At 39.1% G+C, this 20,749-nt stretch overlaps 1 protein-coding gene across 1 annotated transcript; it reads right to left on the bottom strand.

The window, feature by feature from the left end:
- Positions 1-16,586: 16,586 nt before the first annotated feature.
- Positions 16,587-18,134, bottom strand: LOC137220648 (tetratricopeptide repeat protein 9C-like). The gene is given in 2 exon segments (XM_067730051.1): positions 16,587-17,525; positions 17,527-18,134. Coding segments are annotated over 2 exon segments (513 nt in total). The 5' UTR covers positions 17,811-18,134; the 3' UTR covers positions 16,587-17,296.
- Between the last annotated feature and the right edge of the window lie 2,615 nt (positions 18,135-20,749).

Raw genomic sequence — 20,749 nt, 5'->3', positions numbered from 1 at the left:
GGAGGGTTTTTATCATAAATGAGTGTTGAATTTTGTTGAAAGCTTTCTCTGCATCTATTGAGACGATCATATGATTTTTCTCCTTCAATTTGTTAATATGGTGTATCACATTGATCTATTTGTGTATATTGAAGAATCCTTGCATTCCTGGGATAAACCCCACTTGATCATGGTGTATGATCCTTTTAATGTGCTGTTGGATTCTGTTTGCTAGGATTTTGTTGAGGATTTTTGCATCTATGTTCATCAGTGATATTGGCCTGTAGTTTTCTTTCTTTGTGACATCTTTGTCTGGTATTGGTGTCAGGGTGATGGTGGCCTCATAGAATGAGCTTGGGAGTGTTCCTCCCTCTGCTGTATTTTGGAAGAGTTCGGTAAGGATAGGTGTTAGCTCTTCTCTAGATGTTTGATAGAATTCGCCTGTGAAGCCATCTGGTCCTGGGCTTTTGTTTGTTGCAAGATTTTGTTTGTTTGCGGTACACAGGCCTCTCACCGCTGTGGCCTCTCCTGCTGCAGAGCACAGGCTCTGGATGCGCAGGCTCAGTGGCCATGGCTCACGGGCCCAGCCACTCTGCGGCACGTGGGATCCTCCTGGAACGGGGCCCGAACCCACATCCCCTGCATCGGCAGGTGGACCCTCAACCACTGCACCACCAGGGAAGCCCTGTTGCAAGATTTTTAATCACAGTTTCACTTTCAGTGCTTGTGATTGGTCTGTTCACATTTTCTATTTCTTCCTGGTACAGTCTCAGAAAGTTGTGCATTTCTAAGAATTTGTCCATTTCTTCCAGGTTGTCCATTTTATTGGCATATAGCCGCTTGTAGTAATCTCTCGTGATCCTTTGTATTTCGGCAGTGTCAGTTGTTAACTTCTGCTTTTTCATTTCTAATTCTATTGATTTGAATCTTCTCTCTTTATGTTCTTGATGATTCTGGCTAATGGTTTATCAATTTTGTTTATCTTCTCATAGAACCAGCTTTTAGTTTTATTGATCTTTGCTATAGTTTCCTTCATTTCTTTTTCATTTAATGCTGATCTGATCTTTATGATTTCTTTCCTTCTGCTAACTTTGGGGGTTTTTTTGTTCTTCTATCTCTAATTCTTTAGCTGTAAGGTTAGGTTGTTTATTTGAGATGTTTCTTGTTTCTTGAGGTAGGATTGTATATCTATAAACTTCCCTCGAGAACTGCTTTTGCTGCATCCCATAGGTTTTGGGGTGTTGTGTTTTCATTGTCATTTGTTTCCAGGTATTTTTTTTATTTCCTCTTTGATTTCTTCAGTGATCACTTGGTCATTTAGTAGTGTATTTTTTAGCCTCCATGTGTCTGTATTTCTTACAGATATTTTCCTGAAATTGATATTTGGTCTCATAGCATTGTGGTTGGAAAAGATACTTGATATGATTTCAACTTTCTTTAATTTACCAAGGCGGTATTTGTGACCGAAGATATGATCTCTCCTGGAGAATGTTCCATGAGCACTTAAGAAGAAATTGTATTAGGTTGTTTTTGGATGGAATGTCCCATAAATATTAAGTCCATCTTGTTTAATGTATCATTTAAAGCTTGCGTTTCCTTATTTTTCTTCATTTTGGATGATCGGTCCACTGGTAAAAGTGGGGTTAAAGTCCCCTACTATTACTGTGTTACCGTCGATTTCGTCTTTTTCAGCTGTTGGCATTTGCCTTATATGTTAAGGTGCATCTGAGTTGGGTGCATAAATATTTACAGTTGTTATATCTTCTTGTTGGATTGATCCTTTGGTCATTATGTAGTGTCCCTCTTTGTCTGTTGTAATAGTCTTTATTTAAAGTCTATTTTATCTGATATGATGATTGCTACTTGAGCTTTCTTTTGATGTCCATTTGCATGGAATATCTTTTTCCATCCCCTCACTTTCAGTCTGTATGTGTCCCTAGGTCTGAAGTGGATCTCTTGTAGACAGTATATATATGGGTCTTGCTTTTGTATCCATTCAGCCAGTCTGTCTTTTGGTTGGAGCATTTAGTCCATTTACATTTAAGGCAGTTATATATATGTATGTTCCTATTACCATTTTCTTGATTGTTTTGGGTTTGTTATTGTGTGTCTTTTCCTTCTCTTGTTTTTCTGGACTAGAGAAGTTCCTTTAGCATTTGTTTTAGAGCTGGTTTGGTGGTGCTGAATTCTCTTAGCTTTTGCATATCTCTAAAGTTTGTAATTTCTCCGTCAAATGTGAATGAGATCCTTGCTGAGTAGAGTAATCTTGGTTGTAGTTTTTTCCCTTTCATCACTTTAAATATGTCCTGCCACTCCCTTCTGGCTTGCAGCGTTTCTGCTGAAAGGTCAGCTGTTAACCTTATGGGGATTCTGTTTAATGTTAATTGTTGCTTTTCTGTTGCTGCTTTTAATATTTTTTCTTTGTATTTAATATTTGGTAGTTTGATTAATATGTGTCTTGTCATGTTTCTCCTTGGATTTATCCTGTATGGGACTCTCTGTACTTCCTGGACTTGATTGACTATTTCCTTACCCATATTAGTGAAGCGTTCAACTATAATCATCTTCAAATATTTTCTTAGTGCCTTTCTTTTTCTCTTCTTCTTCTGGGACCCCTGTAATTCGAATGTTGGTGTGTTTAATGCTGTTCCAGATGTCTCTGAGATTCTCCTCAATTCTTTTCATTCTTTTTTCTTCATTCTGCTCTGCAGTGGTTATTTCCACTATTTTATCTTCCAGATCACTTATCTGTTCTTCTGCCTCAGATATTCTGCTATTGATTCCTTCTAGAGAATTTTTAATTTCATTTATTGTGTTGTTCATAACTGTTCGTTTGTTCTTTCGTTCTTCTTGGTCCTTGTTAAAAGTTTCTTGTATTTTCTCCATTCTATTTCCACGATTTTGGATTATCTTTACTATCATTACTCTCAATTAGTTTTCAGGTAGACTGCCTATTTCCTCTTCATTTGTTTACCTTGCTCCTTCATCTGCTGTATGTTTCTCTGTCTTCTCATTTTGCTTAACTTACTGTGTTTGGGGTCTCCTTTTCACAGGCTGCATGTTCATCGTTCCCGTTGTTTTTGGTATTTGCTCCCAGTGTGTAAGGTTGGTTCTGTGGGTTATGTAGGCTTCCTGGTGGAGGGGACTGGTGCCTGTGTTCTGGTGGATGAGGTTGCATCTTGACTTTCTGGTGGGCAGGACCATGTCTGGTGGTGTGTTTTGGGGTGTCTGTGACCTTGTCATGATTTTAGGCAGCCTCTCTGCTAATGGGTGGGGTTTTGTTCCTGTCTTGCTAGCTGTTTGACATAGGGTGTCCAGCACTGTAGCATTCTGGTTGTTGAGCAGAGCTGGGTCTTAGTGTTGAGATGGAGGTCTCTGGCAGACCATTCGCTGTTTGATATTACATGGGGCTGGGAGGTCTCTGGTGGACTAGTGTCCTGAACTCAGCTCTCCCACCTCAGAGGCTCAGGCCTCACACCCGAGCAGAGCACCAAGACCCTGTTAGCCTCACGGATCAGAAGAAAAGGGAGAAAAAAAAGATAGAAAATTAAATAAATTAAAGTTATTAAAATAGAAAAAAATTATTAAAAATAAAAAAAAGAAAGAACAAAAGAAGAGAGCAGCCAAACCAAAAACAAATCATTCGGGCCTCCCTGGTGGCGCAGTGGTTGAGAGTCTGCCTGCTGATGCAGGGGACATGGGTTCGTGCCCTGGTCCAGGAAGATCCCACATGCCGCAGAGCGGCTGGGCCCGTGAGCCATGGCCACTGAGCCTGCGCGTCCAGAGCCTGTGCTCCGCAATGGGAGAGGCCACAACAGTGAGAGGCCCGCATACCGCAAAAAAAAAAAAAAAAAAAAAAATCATTCAATGTTAACAAGCTCTACAAACTATACTAAGAAAAAAACAACAAAAAAACCCCAAAAAATGGACAGTCACCCTAGGGCAAATGGCAAAAGCAAAGCTATACAGACTAAATCGCACAAAGAAGCATACACATACACCCTCACAAAAAGAGGAAAAGAAAAAAATATATATACATAAAATAAAAAAAGGAAGAGAGCCAGAAAATCAATAAAGAAATCTACCATGATAATAAGCTCTAAGTACTAAGCAAGGATAAACATAAAAGCAGAAACAAATAAGATGCAGAAAGCAAACCCGAAGTCTACAGTTGCTCCAGCGTCCACCACCTCAATTTTGGATGATTTGTTGTCTATTCAGGTATTCCACAGGTGCAGGGTACATCAAGTTGATTGTGGAGATTTAATCTGCTGCTCCTGAGGCTGCTGGGAGAGATTTCCCTTTCTCTTCTTTGTTTGCACAGCTCCTGGGGTTTAGCTTTGGATTTGGCCCTGCCTCTGTGTGTAGTTCGCCTGAGGGCATCTGTTCCCCCGCCCAGACAGGACAGGGTTAAAGGAACCGCTGATTAGGGGGTCTGGCTCACTCAGGCCACGGGGAGAGAGGGATACAGAATGCGGGGCAAGCCTGCGGTGGCAGAGGCCGACATAACATTGCAGCAGCCTGAGGCACATGGTGTGTTCTCCTGGGGAATTTGTCCATGGATCACGGGACCCTGGCACTGGCGGGCTGCACAGGCTTCTGGGTGGGGAGGTGTGGATAGTGACCTGTGCTTGCACACAGGCTTCTTGATTGCTGTAGCATCAGCCTTAGCATTTCATGCCTGTCTCTGGAGTCTGCGCTGATAGCCACGCCTTGTGCCCAACTCTGGAGCTCATTTAGGTGGTGCTCTGAATCCCCTCTCCTCGCGCACCCCGAAACAATGGTCTCTTGCCTCTTAGGCAGGTCCAAAGTTTTTACTGGACTCCCTCCCAGCTGTGTCCCTTCAGGCTGTGTTCACACAGCCAACCCCAGTCCTCTCCCTGGGACCTGAACTCTGAAGCAGGAGCCTCAGCTCCCAGCCACCACCCCCCCGACCCTGGTGGGTGAGCAGACAAGCCTCTCAGGCTGGTGAGTGCTGGTTGGCACCTATTCTCTGTGTGGGAATCTCTCTGCTTTGTCCTCTGCACCCCTGTTGCTGCGCTCTCCTCTGTGGCTCCAAAGCTTCCCCCCTGCCTACCCCCTGTCTCCACCAGTGAAGGGCCTTCCTAATGTGTGAAAACTTTCCCTCCTTCACAGCTCCCTCCTGGAGGTGCAGGTCCTGTCCCTATTCTTTTGTTTCTGTTTTTCCTTTTTTCTTTTGCCCTACCCAGGTATGTGGGGAGTTTCTTGCCTTTTGGGATGTCTGAGGTCTTCTGCCAACGTTCAGTAGGTGTTCTGTGGGAGCTGTTCCACATGTAGATGTAGTTTTGATGTATTTGTGTGGAGGAAGGTGATCTCCACATCTTACTCCTCTGCCGTCTTGAAAGTGCCCTATTGTTATATTTTTAGTCTTTTTCTCTTTAGGGCATCTTTAAATTTTTTTCATTTATTTCATTACAAATGAAATTAAACAATTTTCCAAATGGTTATAGAAATTTTATTACAGATTTCCTATTCATATCATTTGTTTATTATCTAGTTAGTTTGCTTATCTTTCCTTGTATGTTTAAAAAATTAGTCCTTTGTCATATATATTACAAATATTTTCTGTTATCTCTTTATTTTACTTGTGGAATATGTATGAATATTTCCATATAGAAGTCTATGAAATTTTTTACATGTATTCAAATTTATTATCATTTTTCTTTATGAGTTTTAAATTCCCCCTCTTACTTAGAAAGGTCTACTTCATTCCAAGAAATGAAATATTCTCTATTTTCTCATATTTCGTCTTTTTTTTTTTTTTTTGGAAGCTTACAATTTTGATTTATCCAGAATTTATTTAGATTGTTATCCTTGTTATCCTTGTTATCCTTTTTCTCAGATTTTTCAAACTTGTGTTGGTTTTCCTATGTGTTCATCCAGATCAACTGAACAATCCGTAATAAAGCGAGATGTTTTATATATAGAATTTCTATTTAAAAGTTATTCATTGCTTTGAAGGGAATGCCTTAATAAATTTCCTTGGAAATAACCAAGTCACTGCAGGGTGCCAAGGCATTAGAAAAGAAGTTTCCCCCTGCATAACACAGAGAAGATTTTGGAGGGAGGGAGAGGAATTAAATAGAAAGCATTTTCATTGTTGCGATATAAATCCTTCTTCTGCATGATATTCTTCTAATTTTAGTTAAAGTCTACCAAATATACTTATTGTTGATGTGACTGATTTCAGCTGTAGAAACTGAAGAGGAACTAAGTATCAAAGTGAGATCAATGTGCTGTAGAAAAAAAAAAAGTATTACCCAAAGATACAGGGCCCCAAAACAAAAGGGTCATGGCATGTGGATCCCAGGAATTTACAGAAATCTTGGGAAGGGTTTAGATTTTCTTGGATTATGAAAGTAAAGGTTTGAGACAATCTTAAGAATATCTCAAAGGTTGATGCAGCTCCAACTGACATGTGGGTTTTTGATAATTTTGTCAAATCTCCCCACACCATATACAAAACATAAATCCCAAGTCATTTAGTAGTATTTACTCAGCAAAAATTAGATTTACAAATTAATTTACATGAACTGACATATTCAAAATATTAAGACTTTTCTTTCTTAAACAATGCACATATTTTTATTAATTGAAGAATAAAACTGAAGTGTTTTGGATCAATTTTATGAATGACAACTCTTCCTGAATCATAGCATTATAGTTAAACTCTGCCACGGCACAACGAATGGGTTAAAAAAATTTCAACTGCATACAATGTGAGATTATATTATTATGAAATAACTGAGGTGGGTCTACATAAATAGCCAGTTGAGAATTCTAATGTTCACTTGTAAAATCCAAATCCATCCCAAGTCCTAATGGCAATTGCCACTCTCACTTAAATATCAATGAGGAAAATTCTGCATCTGGTGGCTGGCTGGAACTTACAGTATAGCAGCAGCGATTCCAAATCTCTTAGATATTTGGTACCTCTTTTGTTAGCCAGATCTGTGAATATTGACCCATAAGAATTTATGAGGACAGTGTGTTTCCCTGTATCTTTAGATATATCTGCCTGCCTCTTCACTCTATGTCCCCCCAACCAAAAGGTGAGAACTTTAGTCCGCCCCACTTGAGAATGGGGACTGAACAGAGGACTGAACATTTGCCAACCACATGATATCTGAATTTGGATGATTCTGGGTTACCTAATGACACAATTTTTTTGGCTGCAATTGTAGTCATCACCTAATTAAGTTTATGATAATTATAAATTCCTTGTCATTTTCAAGATCCTTCTATGTTCTGCACAGGCCTGCTAGTCAAGTTAAAGGGAGATGTACGGGGCACTAATCTCTGCAATCCTCCAGGAAAGCATTATTGCTTTTGGTTTACTGTTTTCATAGATAGAGGCAGTCCTGATGACTTACACTCGACCTTTTCTACCTTAGTAGCTCTCACTTCATGGGTCAAGGAACCACTATGGGGACTCTGCCAATGGCTGAGTAATGCTGTTTCCATTATGCATTCCAGAACTTGGGGAATAACCACAGAGTGAATCCAGGGACCCACTGGGCTCACTGTACAATAGACCTGAGCCAAAACTCTGTGGGTCATATGACAGGAACACAGTGATGTTTTGGGTCTCCAGGAGTAGCATCAATTCAGAGCCAGAGCTGCTGTAGTAAAAGGGCTGCTTCTACTGGCAAAGATAGTTGGATAGAATTTAGGGATTCAGGTACCCAGCTTTATTGGAATCTTCCCATCTGTCCCATCATGATTTTCAGGATCCCATTCCTTCCCAAGCAGTGTCTTAACTTTAACAAATGAGCCTCTGTGAGACTGAGAATTCAATTTGTCTTGTAATTCAGCTACACTTGGCATGCATGAGATTTGGGGTTTTGTTTTCAGAAATATCAGCCTCACAACTACAGGAGATAAGAGTTTCTTTGATAGTATTCATAGAAGCAATACCTTGAGCTGGGAATTTAAAGTCTTGCTTTCATAATTTTCTTTCCCTAAATTCTCCAGCACACTTCAGAGCAACCTACAAACTCAATTATACTTCTTATTTTCACTAAAATTTTCTGTGTCAGAAAATATTTTGTCACCCAGGGCCTTGTCTTCTATAGGCACATTATTAAAGGTATCTGCAGTTGGTAGCTTGAGTAACTGTTTTGCTACTGCATGCCATCAACTACCATTGTTGCCCTTACCACTAGAAGCAGAGTCATTAATGCCTTTAAATCTGATCAGATCAGAGAACCAAGAAAACCTAGAATCAACTTAGGAACTCACGTTTAAGATTATGTTCCTTAGGGACCATCTTCAGTGCTAAATTCTGCATCATTCAGGGTTTAATTAGAGAAGCAGAACCACTAGGACATCTGTGTGTGTGTGTGTGTGTGTGTGTGTGTGTGTGTGTGTTGAGAAAGGGGTAATATAGCTACCCCAACTTTAATTTCTCTCAAGACTTTGTCACTGAACCTAGTGTTACTTAGAAGTTTCCTGTCTAATCTTCAAGTATTTGGGGGGATTTAAACCATTTTTCTGTTATTGATTTCTAGTTTATTGATTTCCACTGTAGTCTAAAAACATTTTGTACAATTTCTATTTTTTGTGATTTGTTTTATGTCCTAGAGTATGATCTATCTTGGTGAATGTTCTCTGTGAACTTGAAAAGACTGTGTATCCTTCTGTTGTTGGATGGAAGATTCTATAAATTTCTATTTGATCCAGTTGATTGATAATACTATCCGATAAGAACTCTGTTCTTACTGATTTTCTTCCTGATTGATATATCGGTTACTGAAAGTTGAATTCTCCAACTATAATAGTGAATTTGTCTATTTCTCTTTAGAGTTCTATCAGTTTTTGCCTCATGTATTTTTACTCTCTGTTGTGAGGTGCACACAGGTTAAAGATTATGTCTTCTTGGAGAATTTACCACTTACTTGCCTCAGACTGTTTTGAGTTTTGGGGGGGTTTTGTTGGTTGGTTGGTTTGTTTGTTTTTTCCTTGCCTGTTAGCATGATTTGTGATTTTTTTTTTGTTGAAAGCTGGACATGATGTATCAGGTGGTAGAAACTGAGGTAAATATGCCTTTGTGTGAGATTTTATATTAATCTGGTTAGGAATTGGGCTGTGCCTAATGTTTGCTCTGGCTGTAGGTTCCAGGGCCTTCCATTTTCTCTGTTGTCCTTGCATTTGTCTCTCCTGCTATCTTTGGGTTTCCCTAAGAATCCCTTTTAAAGTAGAGTCTGTGACTTTCATCTTTCATCCATGATCCACTGTTATTATACTGGAGCCCATCTCTGCAGAATGTGTGGTGTCTGTTTGCCCTGTACCTCATTCTCTAGTGGGTCCAAGGAGTCATTGAATTGTGCTTTGTTCAACTTTTTTCTTGCTGTAAGGACAGGAGTGATGACTTCCACACTCTTTATGTGTTGGAGTTGAAACTGGAAGTTGGATTCTTTTTCTTAAAATCCTTTAAGCCCAATATTTTCAATAGACTATGTCTCACTATTGATCATTTTCTATCAAACTATCCTAGAATAATACACTGCACTTGCAAATTCAATTCTTTTGTTTTACTTTGAAATTTTTTTCTGTTCCATTATTTCTGTATACTACCTCAAGGGAACCAGTTTATATATGATTGGTCCCTTTTGTCTGTTCATCATAACTTCTCTTTATTTCCTTTCATCATCTCTATTTTGTCTATTTTAGCTGCATTCTGTAACATTTTCTAGAGCTCTTCATCAACTTGGTCTTTCACTGTGACTGTTCATTAATTGCTATTTATAAATAATTGGTTCTAAAATAATTTTATTTTGTCTCTAGTTCATTCTCCAGTCTCATTTTTACCTTATTTTGCTGTCTTCATTTCACCATGGATTTCTTCTTTCAAATATGTCAGCTTTTCTTTAATTGTATTTAATTCCCAAAGATTTTGTTGATTATTGATGTATTCATCCAGAATGAATTATTTTTATGGGTTGCAAAATATACACTTACTTTTTTTTTAAATTTTGTTTTGTTTATCTGTATTGTTTCAGTGTAGTTGCCCTATCTTTTCAACTTCTCCATCTCTTTTCCCAAACGTGTGGCTAGTTTCTCCTTTCCAACTTCCTGCTTTACCTGATCTTTCTTGTAAATCTCTCTGAATCTTTGGCTGAATTCTATGTTCAGCTTTTTAGTTACCTAGAGGAGGGCAGTAGTGGGATGAAGGTGAGAGAAAAGAGCTGGAGGTGTGTATTGATTCCATTCATTCCATTTGTCTTTATTCTCTTTCTTTGGAAGTTTGTTAAACATCTTTTACCAGATTTTACTCTATTTGAGGGGCATCTCCAGATACATGAGGGTATTGGATTGTTTCCTCATTTTACAGTGAGTCTGCCAGTTTAGCCTCACTAAATCTTTGGCCACATGAAAACAACCACTACTTAACTCACCATTGCCCAGACATTTCTTCTGCTTCACTCCCAGTTGTGGTTATGTTAGAGAAATACTCAAAATTTAGAGGTTCTCCCAACAATCATTGTGATGCTTTTTAGCTACTATGTAAAAGTATCCAGTGATTTGAGGAATGGTATTTTCCTTTTATTCTGATCTTTTATTTTGACAAACTTTTATTTGTTATAGACAATTAGTTCTGTATACTTCTTCCTGAGGTATTTCACTCATGTTCCTCTGGGCCAGAAAAAACAAATTCGTGACTCTTTTTAGTTCTTTTAGCTTCTCACTCACCCACCCTCAGTCCTCTTCCCTGTGCCACCAAGAGACTTTTCAGGATTTTGTCGTCTCCCTTTCTTCCCCATGGTACAGCTTCTGCTTGTTCTTTGTGTGTGTGTGTGTGTGTGTGTGTGCGTGTGTGTGCATCGTATTGTAGTTGGAAGAGGGAAGTGATAGGTAGAGAAACTTGAATTATTCTCAAAATCTTCATTATCTAGAGATATTTTATAAAATTTAGAATTCATAATTGTATGTCTTTGTCTTGTAAGAGTACTATTTCTGTTTTATTTTACTTCTTATTTTCATAGTAGTTTATGTTTAGGGTAGAAAGATTCTGTAATCCTACATTTACTATGTTTCCTCATAAGCCCTTTAATATAATTCAATATCTGGTGGTGATAAAGCAATCCAGCATTTCTTGAAGGAGAACTGCTATGAAGATGAGCATACTGAACACACATCTTAATGTGAGTTATCTTCCAGTGCAGGAATTTAGATAATTGAAAAAAAAAGAGGCTGAGTAATTGAAGTCCACTCATGTATTGAGGGTACTGAATGGATTTTAGTCATTACTATCAATTTCTTCTATGACTAAATTTGCGAATGGGCTCATCGATTGTGCTGAATTCATTATAAAGATATGAATGAGCAGTATAAGAGTAAGAAAAGGAATAAAGGGAGGACGGTGTAATTCACACGTCTGATAGGTACCACTCTGCTGCCCATCCCCAACTCCATGGCCATATATGTGAAAGCTGACCTGGTTTCTGAAATGACAACTTACCCAAAAAGACATTTCATCTTGGATATGAGGAGTCTTTAAAACATATGTAGTGATGCTGAATCCAAGTGAAACTAGGAGATAAGTGAAGTTTGTTGTCAAAGCCCCTTAATCCTTTGTTTCCTGGATCACAAGTTTCTCAAGACCCTCATATCCATCCCTTATACCCTTTGATAAAACCTGTTCTCCAATTGTTTTTTCACTCTGAGGAATAAATAACTGGTGAGGGACCTTACCCAGGGGAAATCTGCATTTAATCAGGATCAAATCCTTAAGTAAAAGTGTTAGATTTTGGAATGTAGAACTTTAGGTATCAGCAAGCTTATAGGAAGGATTTCCTTTTACTTCAGGGCCTCTTTGGCCCCTGAAATCATATTACTTGGCTAATGCCTATTCTATTCTTTCCATAAGGAAAACCTTCACTGGTAATTAGTTTCTTTTCAGGTTTTCCATTCTGCTGAAGTTGGACAAAGCTTTGTGTACTGATTCAGCAAATATCAGCTTATCAGGTATTGCTTTAACACATTAAAATGAGGTTGGGAAATATAGCCAGGCCTTTCATTGGCTGAACATTTACCAAGACTAGATAGAACATAGAGAATCCTTCCATGGCTCAACTGCTATGAAGCCTTTCTCATTTTCTCACAGTTCTTGAATTCTAACCTGTGACACTCACTGGCTCAGGTTTCAGAAATGCTGTAGCATATATTTTGTTCTCGGGATTAGCTCTGGCCCTGAGTGATTTCAGATAATCTATTGATAATATTTTTTTGAAAGAGGCCTGTCTTTGGTCCTCCCAGCTTCCAAGGAGATCTCTAGGATCCCTTTAATTTGTTTCTAAAGAAAGGGCTCAAATGTTGCCTTGATTTCAAACTTAAACCCCTTATTACTAGGCTACTCTGGGTTTATTTAAAACTCTCCATTTCAAGCTAGGGAGCATTTATGCATCCCTGTGCCAAATACTGTCAAGTGCTATGAGTAAGACAAAAAACGTAGATTTTTTCATGCAATGAAACCTTTGACAATTGCTCATGACTCCTCATAGCCCTATGCATGTCAGCCTCATAAATCTTTCATTATAGTGGGCATGGAGGTACAAGGAGGAGAAGGCAGATAATAAACAAACAAACAAACAAAAGTAAAATACAAAATGTGTCAGATGGTCATAAGTGCTATGGAGAAAAATGAAATAGGGAAGTGAGTCGGGAATGCTAGGGTGTTGGGGGGGGTCACATTTTAATAAAAGATAGTCAGGAAAGGTCTTATTGAGAACGTGACATTTGAACAAAATGCGAAGGAGATTAGGGGCTGAGCCGTGCAGACATTTGGAGGAAGAGTGTACCACGTAGAGCAAATAGCAAGTGTAAATAAACACTGTTTAGAGATGAAAGTGTACCTGGTTTGTTTTAGGCATGGTAAGAGTTTAGTGTTAGCTGAATGGATAAAAGAGGGAGCGGTAATAGGAAACGATGCCAGAGAATTAAGAGGATGGGATGGGCAGATCTTATAGGGCCTTAGAGGCCATTGTAAGGATTTGACTTCCTCTAGTTTGAGTAAAATGGGAGGCTATTAGACACTCTGTATAGAAGTCTGATATGATCTAACTTAAGTTTTTCAAAGAATCACTTTATTTTCTGTTGAAACTAAAGAGGCCAAGGGTGGAAGCAGTGTATCTAGTGTAATATTCTAGGCAAGTAGTGATTAGGACTCATATTGTGGTGGTGGTGTTAAAACAGTGAGAAGTGGTAGGATTCCACATAGATGTTGAATGATGGAGAGTCAATAAGATTTGCTGAAGAACAGGATGCTGGTCATGAGAAAAAAAGAGAAGTTAGGGATGTCTCCAAGATTTTTGACTTTTGACTGGTAGGAGATGGGTAACAACTGAGATGGGGATGATTGTGAGAGGAACAGAATTTGGGAGAAGAGCATGTGCTCAGTTAGGAGATTCCTAGTAGGAAATTGAAATTCAATTCACTGAATTAAAATTCAAGAAATTCTGATAGAAACGTGATAGGCATCAGCATATAAATGGTACATAAAGAGAAGAGAAGAGATCTGAGCATTTCAGACAGCATCACCCAGGCTTCTTTATCCTCTGGCTTCTTGTTGGTTTTGGTCATTGGGAGACACCTGCAGGAAAGCAGAGACAAGAGAAAAGCAAAGTCGGGGTTTTGGGGGCTCCCTCCCACCTCCAGGCTCATGTCCACATCAGGTAGCCCCTCTCCTATAGCGAGAGGTTTCAGTGAGCTCTGGTCACTGCTCCCTCTCTCTGGACCGAGCAATGATGGAGTGACAACTGCTTCTCACTGTTCCCAGGCCTGGGTGCTTTACCACCTCTCATTGGTTCCCTTGACCTTGTCCACTCTGTTTAAGTCCATTCTATTACTGCTTCAGAGTATGCCATCTGTTTTTTGCCGGGATCCAAATGACATAATAGTAGAACTGGTAAAAATAGATTGGTGGTAATAGCACTTAAATCCTGAGGCCCAATCTACTGTCAATTAGTGGTTATCATTTGGATTGATAGTTATCATAAATTCTATACAGTTATTGAAATTATTTTTATTATATTTCATTTGTTCCATTTTATAATGTCTTATAATCAAATGCATTAGAAGTATATTATAAGGAAGAAACAGCTTTGACTTGTTATATGACCTTGGAAAAGCCATGTCACTTTCCTGAACTTCAGTTTCTGGATGAGTTAAGTAGACATAGTAACTACTGCCTCTGCTTCTAGAAGTCTCTAAATAATGAGTTTTTCCTCCTTCAAGGTCTTGGAAGAAAGTTGTTAGAGAGCATAAAGAGTGATTGCTTACCGTTAAATTATTCTGCTGGTATGTAAAGCCCACAACTGCTAGCTAGAATTGGAAGAGATGGTAAAGGATGGGGGAAGGCTGTCAGTACCTACAAGGCCAAAATGCATGTCATTTCAAGCTGTGTTTAGTAATTTTTTTTTCTATGAGAATAAATTCGTTTGTTCAAAGTCACGTGACTAAGACAGAAAACAATCTAAAGACTTTGGAATGACAGTCTAAATATTGACCATTGCCAGCATGTTTCCTCTATGTCTCCTTGCTGAAAGCTACATCTAGGAATGACACACAGTCACGCAGCCCTGGAGTTTGGCATCTGAGCACCTCTGGATCTCTGGCCTTCAGTACCCAGAGGATAATTCTTAAATCTACAAACTGTCTCGTGCAGCATTTTTTCCCCTCCTCCTCAAATAATATCCAGTTACTGAGTGCTGTGCTGGGAGAACCTGGGGAAATGCTAGAAGGAAACGCAGCTGAGAGCCACTGTGGTTTGACAGCTCTCCAGCTACTTTGAAAATATTTTGGCAAAAACAAGATTTTAAGTAAAACTGTTTCCTTTGGTAACATACCCAAAACTGCAGGTTTTACATGTTCAGTACTATGGTTTGGGCCAAAGGGGGAAAAAGAGAAAGAAAAAAGAAAAAAAGAGGGGAAAAAGCTGTTCTTGAGGAAGGGAGATAGAATCTAAGGAAAAGGGGGAACACTTTGCACGAGATACATACAGGAATGAGGGCAAGGAGGAAACATAAGGAGGCATATTTAACATTCTCTCCTTACTTCTTTTCTTTCCTGAGGAATTTCCCTTTGTCAAAATGCACTGGGTTTTTTTGCCCTCAGATGACCTGAAAGGGATTCTCTGGGGGTAACCAGGTTAGGATTTGTGTTATTCCTTATTATAGGACGATTGATAGTTGGGGAAGGTCAAACCGCATGTGGTCATCACACATTATAGCAGAAACAGGGGATGAAATGGAATGGTTTTCATTTCAACCGACTAGCAGGTCCTTAGAGGATGTGCTTACCTTTTCTTGCTTCATTTTCTTCCCAGTTGCAGCCACACATGAAATCATTCTATTCTTGAAAACCAGGCTCGCTCCTATCTCAGGGCCTTTGTGAATGCTATTTTCTCTGCCCAGAATGCTCTACCCGAACCTTCACCACCCTTTTTCAGGGAATCCTCTGACCCTCCAGATGAGGTTAGCTTCTTGTGTTCTCTTTCTGGCTATCTGTTTACATATTCTATAATCATCTGTAAATTCTCTGAGGGCTGGTCGATCATATCCCCAGGACCTAGCATACTGTGGGTGCTTAATTTAAAAATATCAACCAGGTATTTTTCATGAATAAATGATTCATTCAAAATGTAGCATAAACCAATTTTTTTTTTTTTTGGTTTTTGGGTTTTTTTAAAATATCAGTTTTATTTTTTCCTCATTGATGCAGAACATAGCTTACTGTAACATCAAGTCTTAGAGGAAAAAAAAGAAAATCAGAAAGCAAAACCAACCCCAAACAAACATAACACACAACCATGACATAATTTGGCAACAGTCTAGGCTTAGAAATTTAAGAAGCTTGGAAGAGGAATAAAATATTCAACTTTTGTTAGTTCTGTCCTTGGACTTAAAAGATTATTTGGTATAAAAACTTTTTGTTTGTAAGTTGATGGTTGTATTATTGAAGGGTACAGGGAGACTCAAAGAGGAGCCTAGCTCATGAGAGAGATGCATTACTGATAAAGGGAGAAGAGCTCGTGTACACTTGGCAAGACTAAGGGGTTTTTGTCGGAAATCTGTCTGTGGTTATATGATGGCTAATGACATGCTTATTACCTTCACTCATAAAGGTAGAGGCAGTGCTATTATGGTCTCATCTACTCTGTACAACTCATATATTGTGGACATTAGCAGAATGACAAAGGAGCTCCCAGTTGATGAAACCTCCTACTGAGCCATGACTGCACCAGATCTGCTCCTGCATCCATGCCCAACAAAGCTTTCAGAAAGTTCACTGGTGTTTAAAAGGCACTAAGGAAAGAGAACCTTTCCTCACCGTTTCCCTCCTCTTTAAGGAAGTGAGCTCTTGCAAAATACAAGGGGGCGGGTAACAGGTAAAGAACAGATCTATGTTCTTATCCTGTTCTTTTATGGTATTGTTTCTAGAAGACTTGGTAAACTGTCTTTCCTATGTTTTTTTAGAGAAATGAGCATACTATAGATGTGCACCTATTAAAAATTTAAATGTTTATGAGTGTTTTTTTGGCATGAGGGCTTTTAAAAAATTACAAAATATATACTTAAATGCTTGACTCCAGAGGTTTTAAGACAGAAGGGTTTAATAAAAAAAATAAATAAGTATACTATACTAGTGATCTGAGTGTGAACAATAGGAAGGACTAGAAATTACCAAGAGAAACAAGAGGAACTAGATACTTTCGTGGGGGAAAAAGAATCTGAATGTATGTGGAACATTAAGAAAAAGGAATTATTTTAATCAAGATGGTTAATTTCAAATCTTTCATTCTGAGCCGTGTGGGTCCAATTTATAATTGTCTAGTTTCACAGTATATATATTTGCCAGTTTGTGGCCTGTGTAACTTTGGCTTTGGGCATCTGAGGAAACGAAGGAAGAAACTCCTTTCTTCCTTCCTTATTACTTCATCCTCTGCTAGCGTTCTCCTTTGTAAATGACTACATCTACCAACATCTATCATTAAAATCTGTGCCAAAGATATGATTAATTGCGCCCATAACTGATGAATGTTTTCTGGTTGTATTTCTCAAGGCAAATGTCCCTAATAATACCACATATTAAAAGCCATATAAATACATAGATGGAGAAACAAAAACAGACACAGGCTATGTAAGCAATAAAGAGTTTGTGCAGAACTAGAAACAAAATAGAAGGTCACCTCTGTCAGAGGTATGGGGTTAATTTCTCTTGCTGAGTCTCAGGTTTCCCCTTGACGGGTCTTTAATGGTTCACCTAAGTTCCAGTGGAGGGGTATCTTTCTTCTTTGTTAAGCAAACATGCCCAGGTAGAGCTGCTTCTCTTTCTGATGGTAGCTGCTGAGTTCTGACTGCATTAGCTGAAGGTACCGCCGGACACTGGCGTCTTTTGGCTGCCTATTGACAGCAGCCATGAGGTAGTGCCGAGCCTGGTCATAGTTCTGCAGGTGGAAAGAGGCCACCCCAGCCCGATACAGGGCCTTGGCATTATCAGGCTATCGTTCCAGGACCTTCTGACTATTCTTTCACCCGTTCATAGTTTACTGGCTCCATCTGAAGAAGACAGGCAGCTAAGTTGTTGTAGCAGTCTGTCTGGGTGGTGTGCAGTACGTTTTCCTGTTCAGGTGTGAGGGCCAGGCCCTGAGGTCCCAGATTAGGTATCGGGGAGGGCAGACTTGGATCCAGACCCCGCAGCTGCTGCAGAGCTCGATGGTACCCACACACAGCATCTCGGCACTTCCCTTCCTGGTAACATTGGTTCCCTTCCTTCTTGTACAGCTGGGCCTCCTGCAGGCGCTTCTCCATAACTTTGTCACCCAGTGCTCTTGAGAAAGTGGGAAGTGAAAGAGCAACCGAAGCTCTGGGGATAGGAGTGAAATAACCAATTTTGTTAGCCCACTTAAAAAGGCAAGAAATTCTCCTTCTCCAGGAGGCCTCTCAGGGAATGAGGTTTCCTTGATTCTACTACAGCCCCTTCCTTTCTTCTCTGCAGTTATTTTTCAGTCTCTAGACGTGCAGGGGATTGATCAGGGAGAGGACGTGGGAGGAGTAAAGCCAGAGATTAATCGATTTCCTAAAGCGGTGACTCCGGTGTAAGGAGCCTCCACGAAAAAGCGAAGGCCGTACTACAAAATTCAACCAATGTTTGGTTTTTTGTTTTTTGTTTTAACATCTTTATTGGAGTATAATTGCTTTACAATGCTTTCTGCTTTATAACAAAGTGAATCACTTATACATATACGTATGTTCCCATATCTCTTCCCTCTTGCATCTCCCTCCCATCCTCCCTATCCCACCCATCCAGGTGGTCACAAAGCACCGAGCTGATCTCCCTGTGCTATGCGCCTGCTTCCCACTAGCTATCTATTTTACACTTGGTAGTGTATATATGTCCATGCCACTCTCTCACTTTGTCACAGCTTACCCTTCCCCCTCCCCATATCCCCAAGTCCATTCTCTAGTAGGTCTGTGTCTTTATTCCCATCTTGCCCATAGGTTCTTCATGACCTTTTTTTTTCTTCTTAGATTCCATATATATGTTTTAGCACACAGTATTTGTTTTTCTCTTTCTGACTTACTTCACTCTGTATGACAGACTCTAGGTCCATCCACCTCACTACAAATAACTCAATATTGTTTCTTTTTATGGCTGAGTAATATTCCATTGTATATATAACCAATGTTTTTTAAAAATAGAAAATATCAACCAGTTGTCTGATTGAACCTGCATACATTTGCCTTCTATTTCTCATTGTCCTCCTTTCCTGATAACCTTTTCTTCTTTGTTTTTGTTTCACCTTATATTTCTTTTTTTCTATTATGCTTTCTTCTCACTCTATTTTGAGGCCCCACTTAAAACAAGGGTTTGTAGAAAACATACTCCTAACTATAGAGTGTTAATTCTAGAGGGTGCTTCAGAGATTATTTAATTCAGTCCCTCCAATTGTATAATCATGCTCAGTTGTTCAAGGTCACACAGCTAGTTGGGAACAGAGTTTAGATTAGACCCTTGTAATTCGGACTCTATTTTTAGTCTTCCTTCTGTTATTGTAACACTATATGAAGCATTAGAGGAGATATGACATTTATTTATTCATTTATTCCCCCAACAACCCTGTGGGTTAAGTACTATTATCCCTATATTACAGATGAGGAAACGGTGGCAGAGAAATATGGAGTAACTTGTTCAATGTCTTTCGCTAATAAATGAAAAGCTTAGATTTGAACCTGGGCAGCTTACCCCAAAGCCAACACTCTGTGGAACACCTTGGATAAAGGTTCCTGCCCAAGAACAAAGAGTTAAGGTTTTTTCTCTACAGATTAAATGTTTAAGAGTGTCTGGAATGGTTAATAATAAACTTAGCAAGATTAAAGCTTATATTTCAGGATAGTCATTAATCAATCTGGAGACTAAATTCTGCCCCAGGCACTTTATTCAGTTTGACTTTTTATTTATTTAGAATCAATGTTATTTATTTATTTATTTTTGGTTGTGTTGGGTCTTCATTGCTGCATGTGGGCTTTCTCTAGTTGTGGTGAGCGGAGGCTACTCTTCATTGCGGTGTGTGGGCTTCTCATTGCGGTGGCTTCTCTTGTTGCAGAGCACCGGCTCTAGGCATGCGGGCTTCAGTAGTTTTGGCACGTGGGCTCAGTAGTTTTGGCTCGCAGGCTCTAGAGCTCAGGCTCAGTAGTTGTGGCGCACGGGCTTAGTTGCTCCGCAGCATGTGAGATCTTCCCGGACCAGGGCTCAAACCAGTGTCCCCTGTGTTGGCAGGTGGATTCTTAACCACTGTGCCACCAGGAAAGTCCCAGTTTGACTTTTCAAATTGAAAGATAGTTGACAAACAATGTATCAGTTTCAGGTGTACAACAGAGTGAGTTATATACATTGTGAATTGATCACCATGATAAGTCTAGTAACTATCTGTCACCATACAAAGTTAATATGATGTTTTTTACTGTATTCCCTATGCTGTACATTACATCTCTATTAACTTATTTATTTTATAACTGGAAGTTTGTACCTCTTAATCCCCTCATGGATTTGCCCAACACCCCACTCACTCCCCTCTGGTGACCACCAGTTTGTTATCTGTATCTAGAGACTTTCTTTGCTTTGTTTTGTTTGTTTCTTTTGTTTTTTAGATTCCATATATAAGTGAAAACATACAGTATTTGTTTTTCTCTGTCTGACTTATTTCACTAAGTATAATAATACCTTAGCAAAACCTCTAGGTCCATCAATGTTGTCACAAATGGCAAGATTTGATTCTTTTAATGGCTGATTACTATTCTATTGTGTGTGTGTGTGTGTGTATGTGTGTGTATATATATATATATATTTATATATACCACATACCACATCTTTATTCATCTATTGATGGATATTGCTTCCATATCTTGGCTATTGTTAAGTAATGCCTCAATGAACATAAGGATGCATATATCTTTTCAAATTAGGGTTTTTGTTTTCTGATAAATACCCAGAACTGGAATTGCTGTATCATATGGTACTTCTATTTTGAATTTTTTGAGGAATTTCCATACTGTTTCCCACAGTGGCTGCACCAATTAACATCCCCACCAACAGTGCACAAGCTTCTCTTTTCTTTACATCCTTGCCAACACTTTTTTGTAGTCATTTTGATAATAGTCATTTTGACCGGCATAAGATGGTATCTCATTGTAGTTTTGATTTGCATTTCCCTAATGATTAGGGATGTTGAGTATTTTTTCATGTGCCT

The sequence above is a fragment of the Pseudorca crassidens genome, chromosome 3 (assembly GCF_039906515.1).
Source record: "Pseudorca crassidens isolate mPseCra1 chromosome 3, mPseCra1.hap1, whole genome shotgun sequence".
Classification (NCBI taxonomy): Eukaryota; Metazoa; Chordata; class Mammalia; order Artiodactyla; family Delphinidae; genus Pseudorca; species Pseudorca crassidens.
This window is presented reverse-complemented; position numbering and strand designations above follow the sequence as displayed.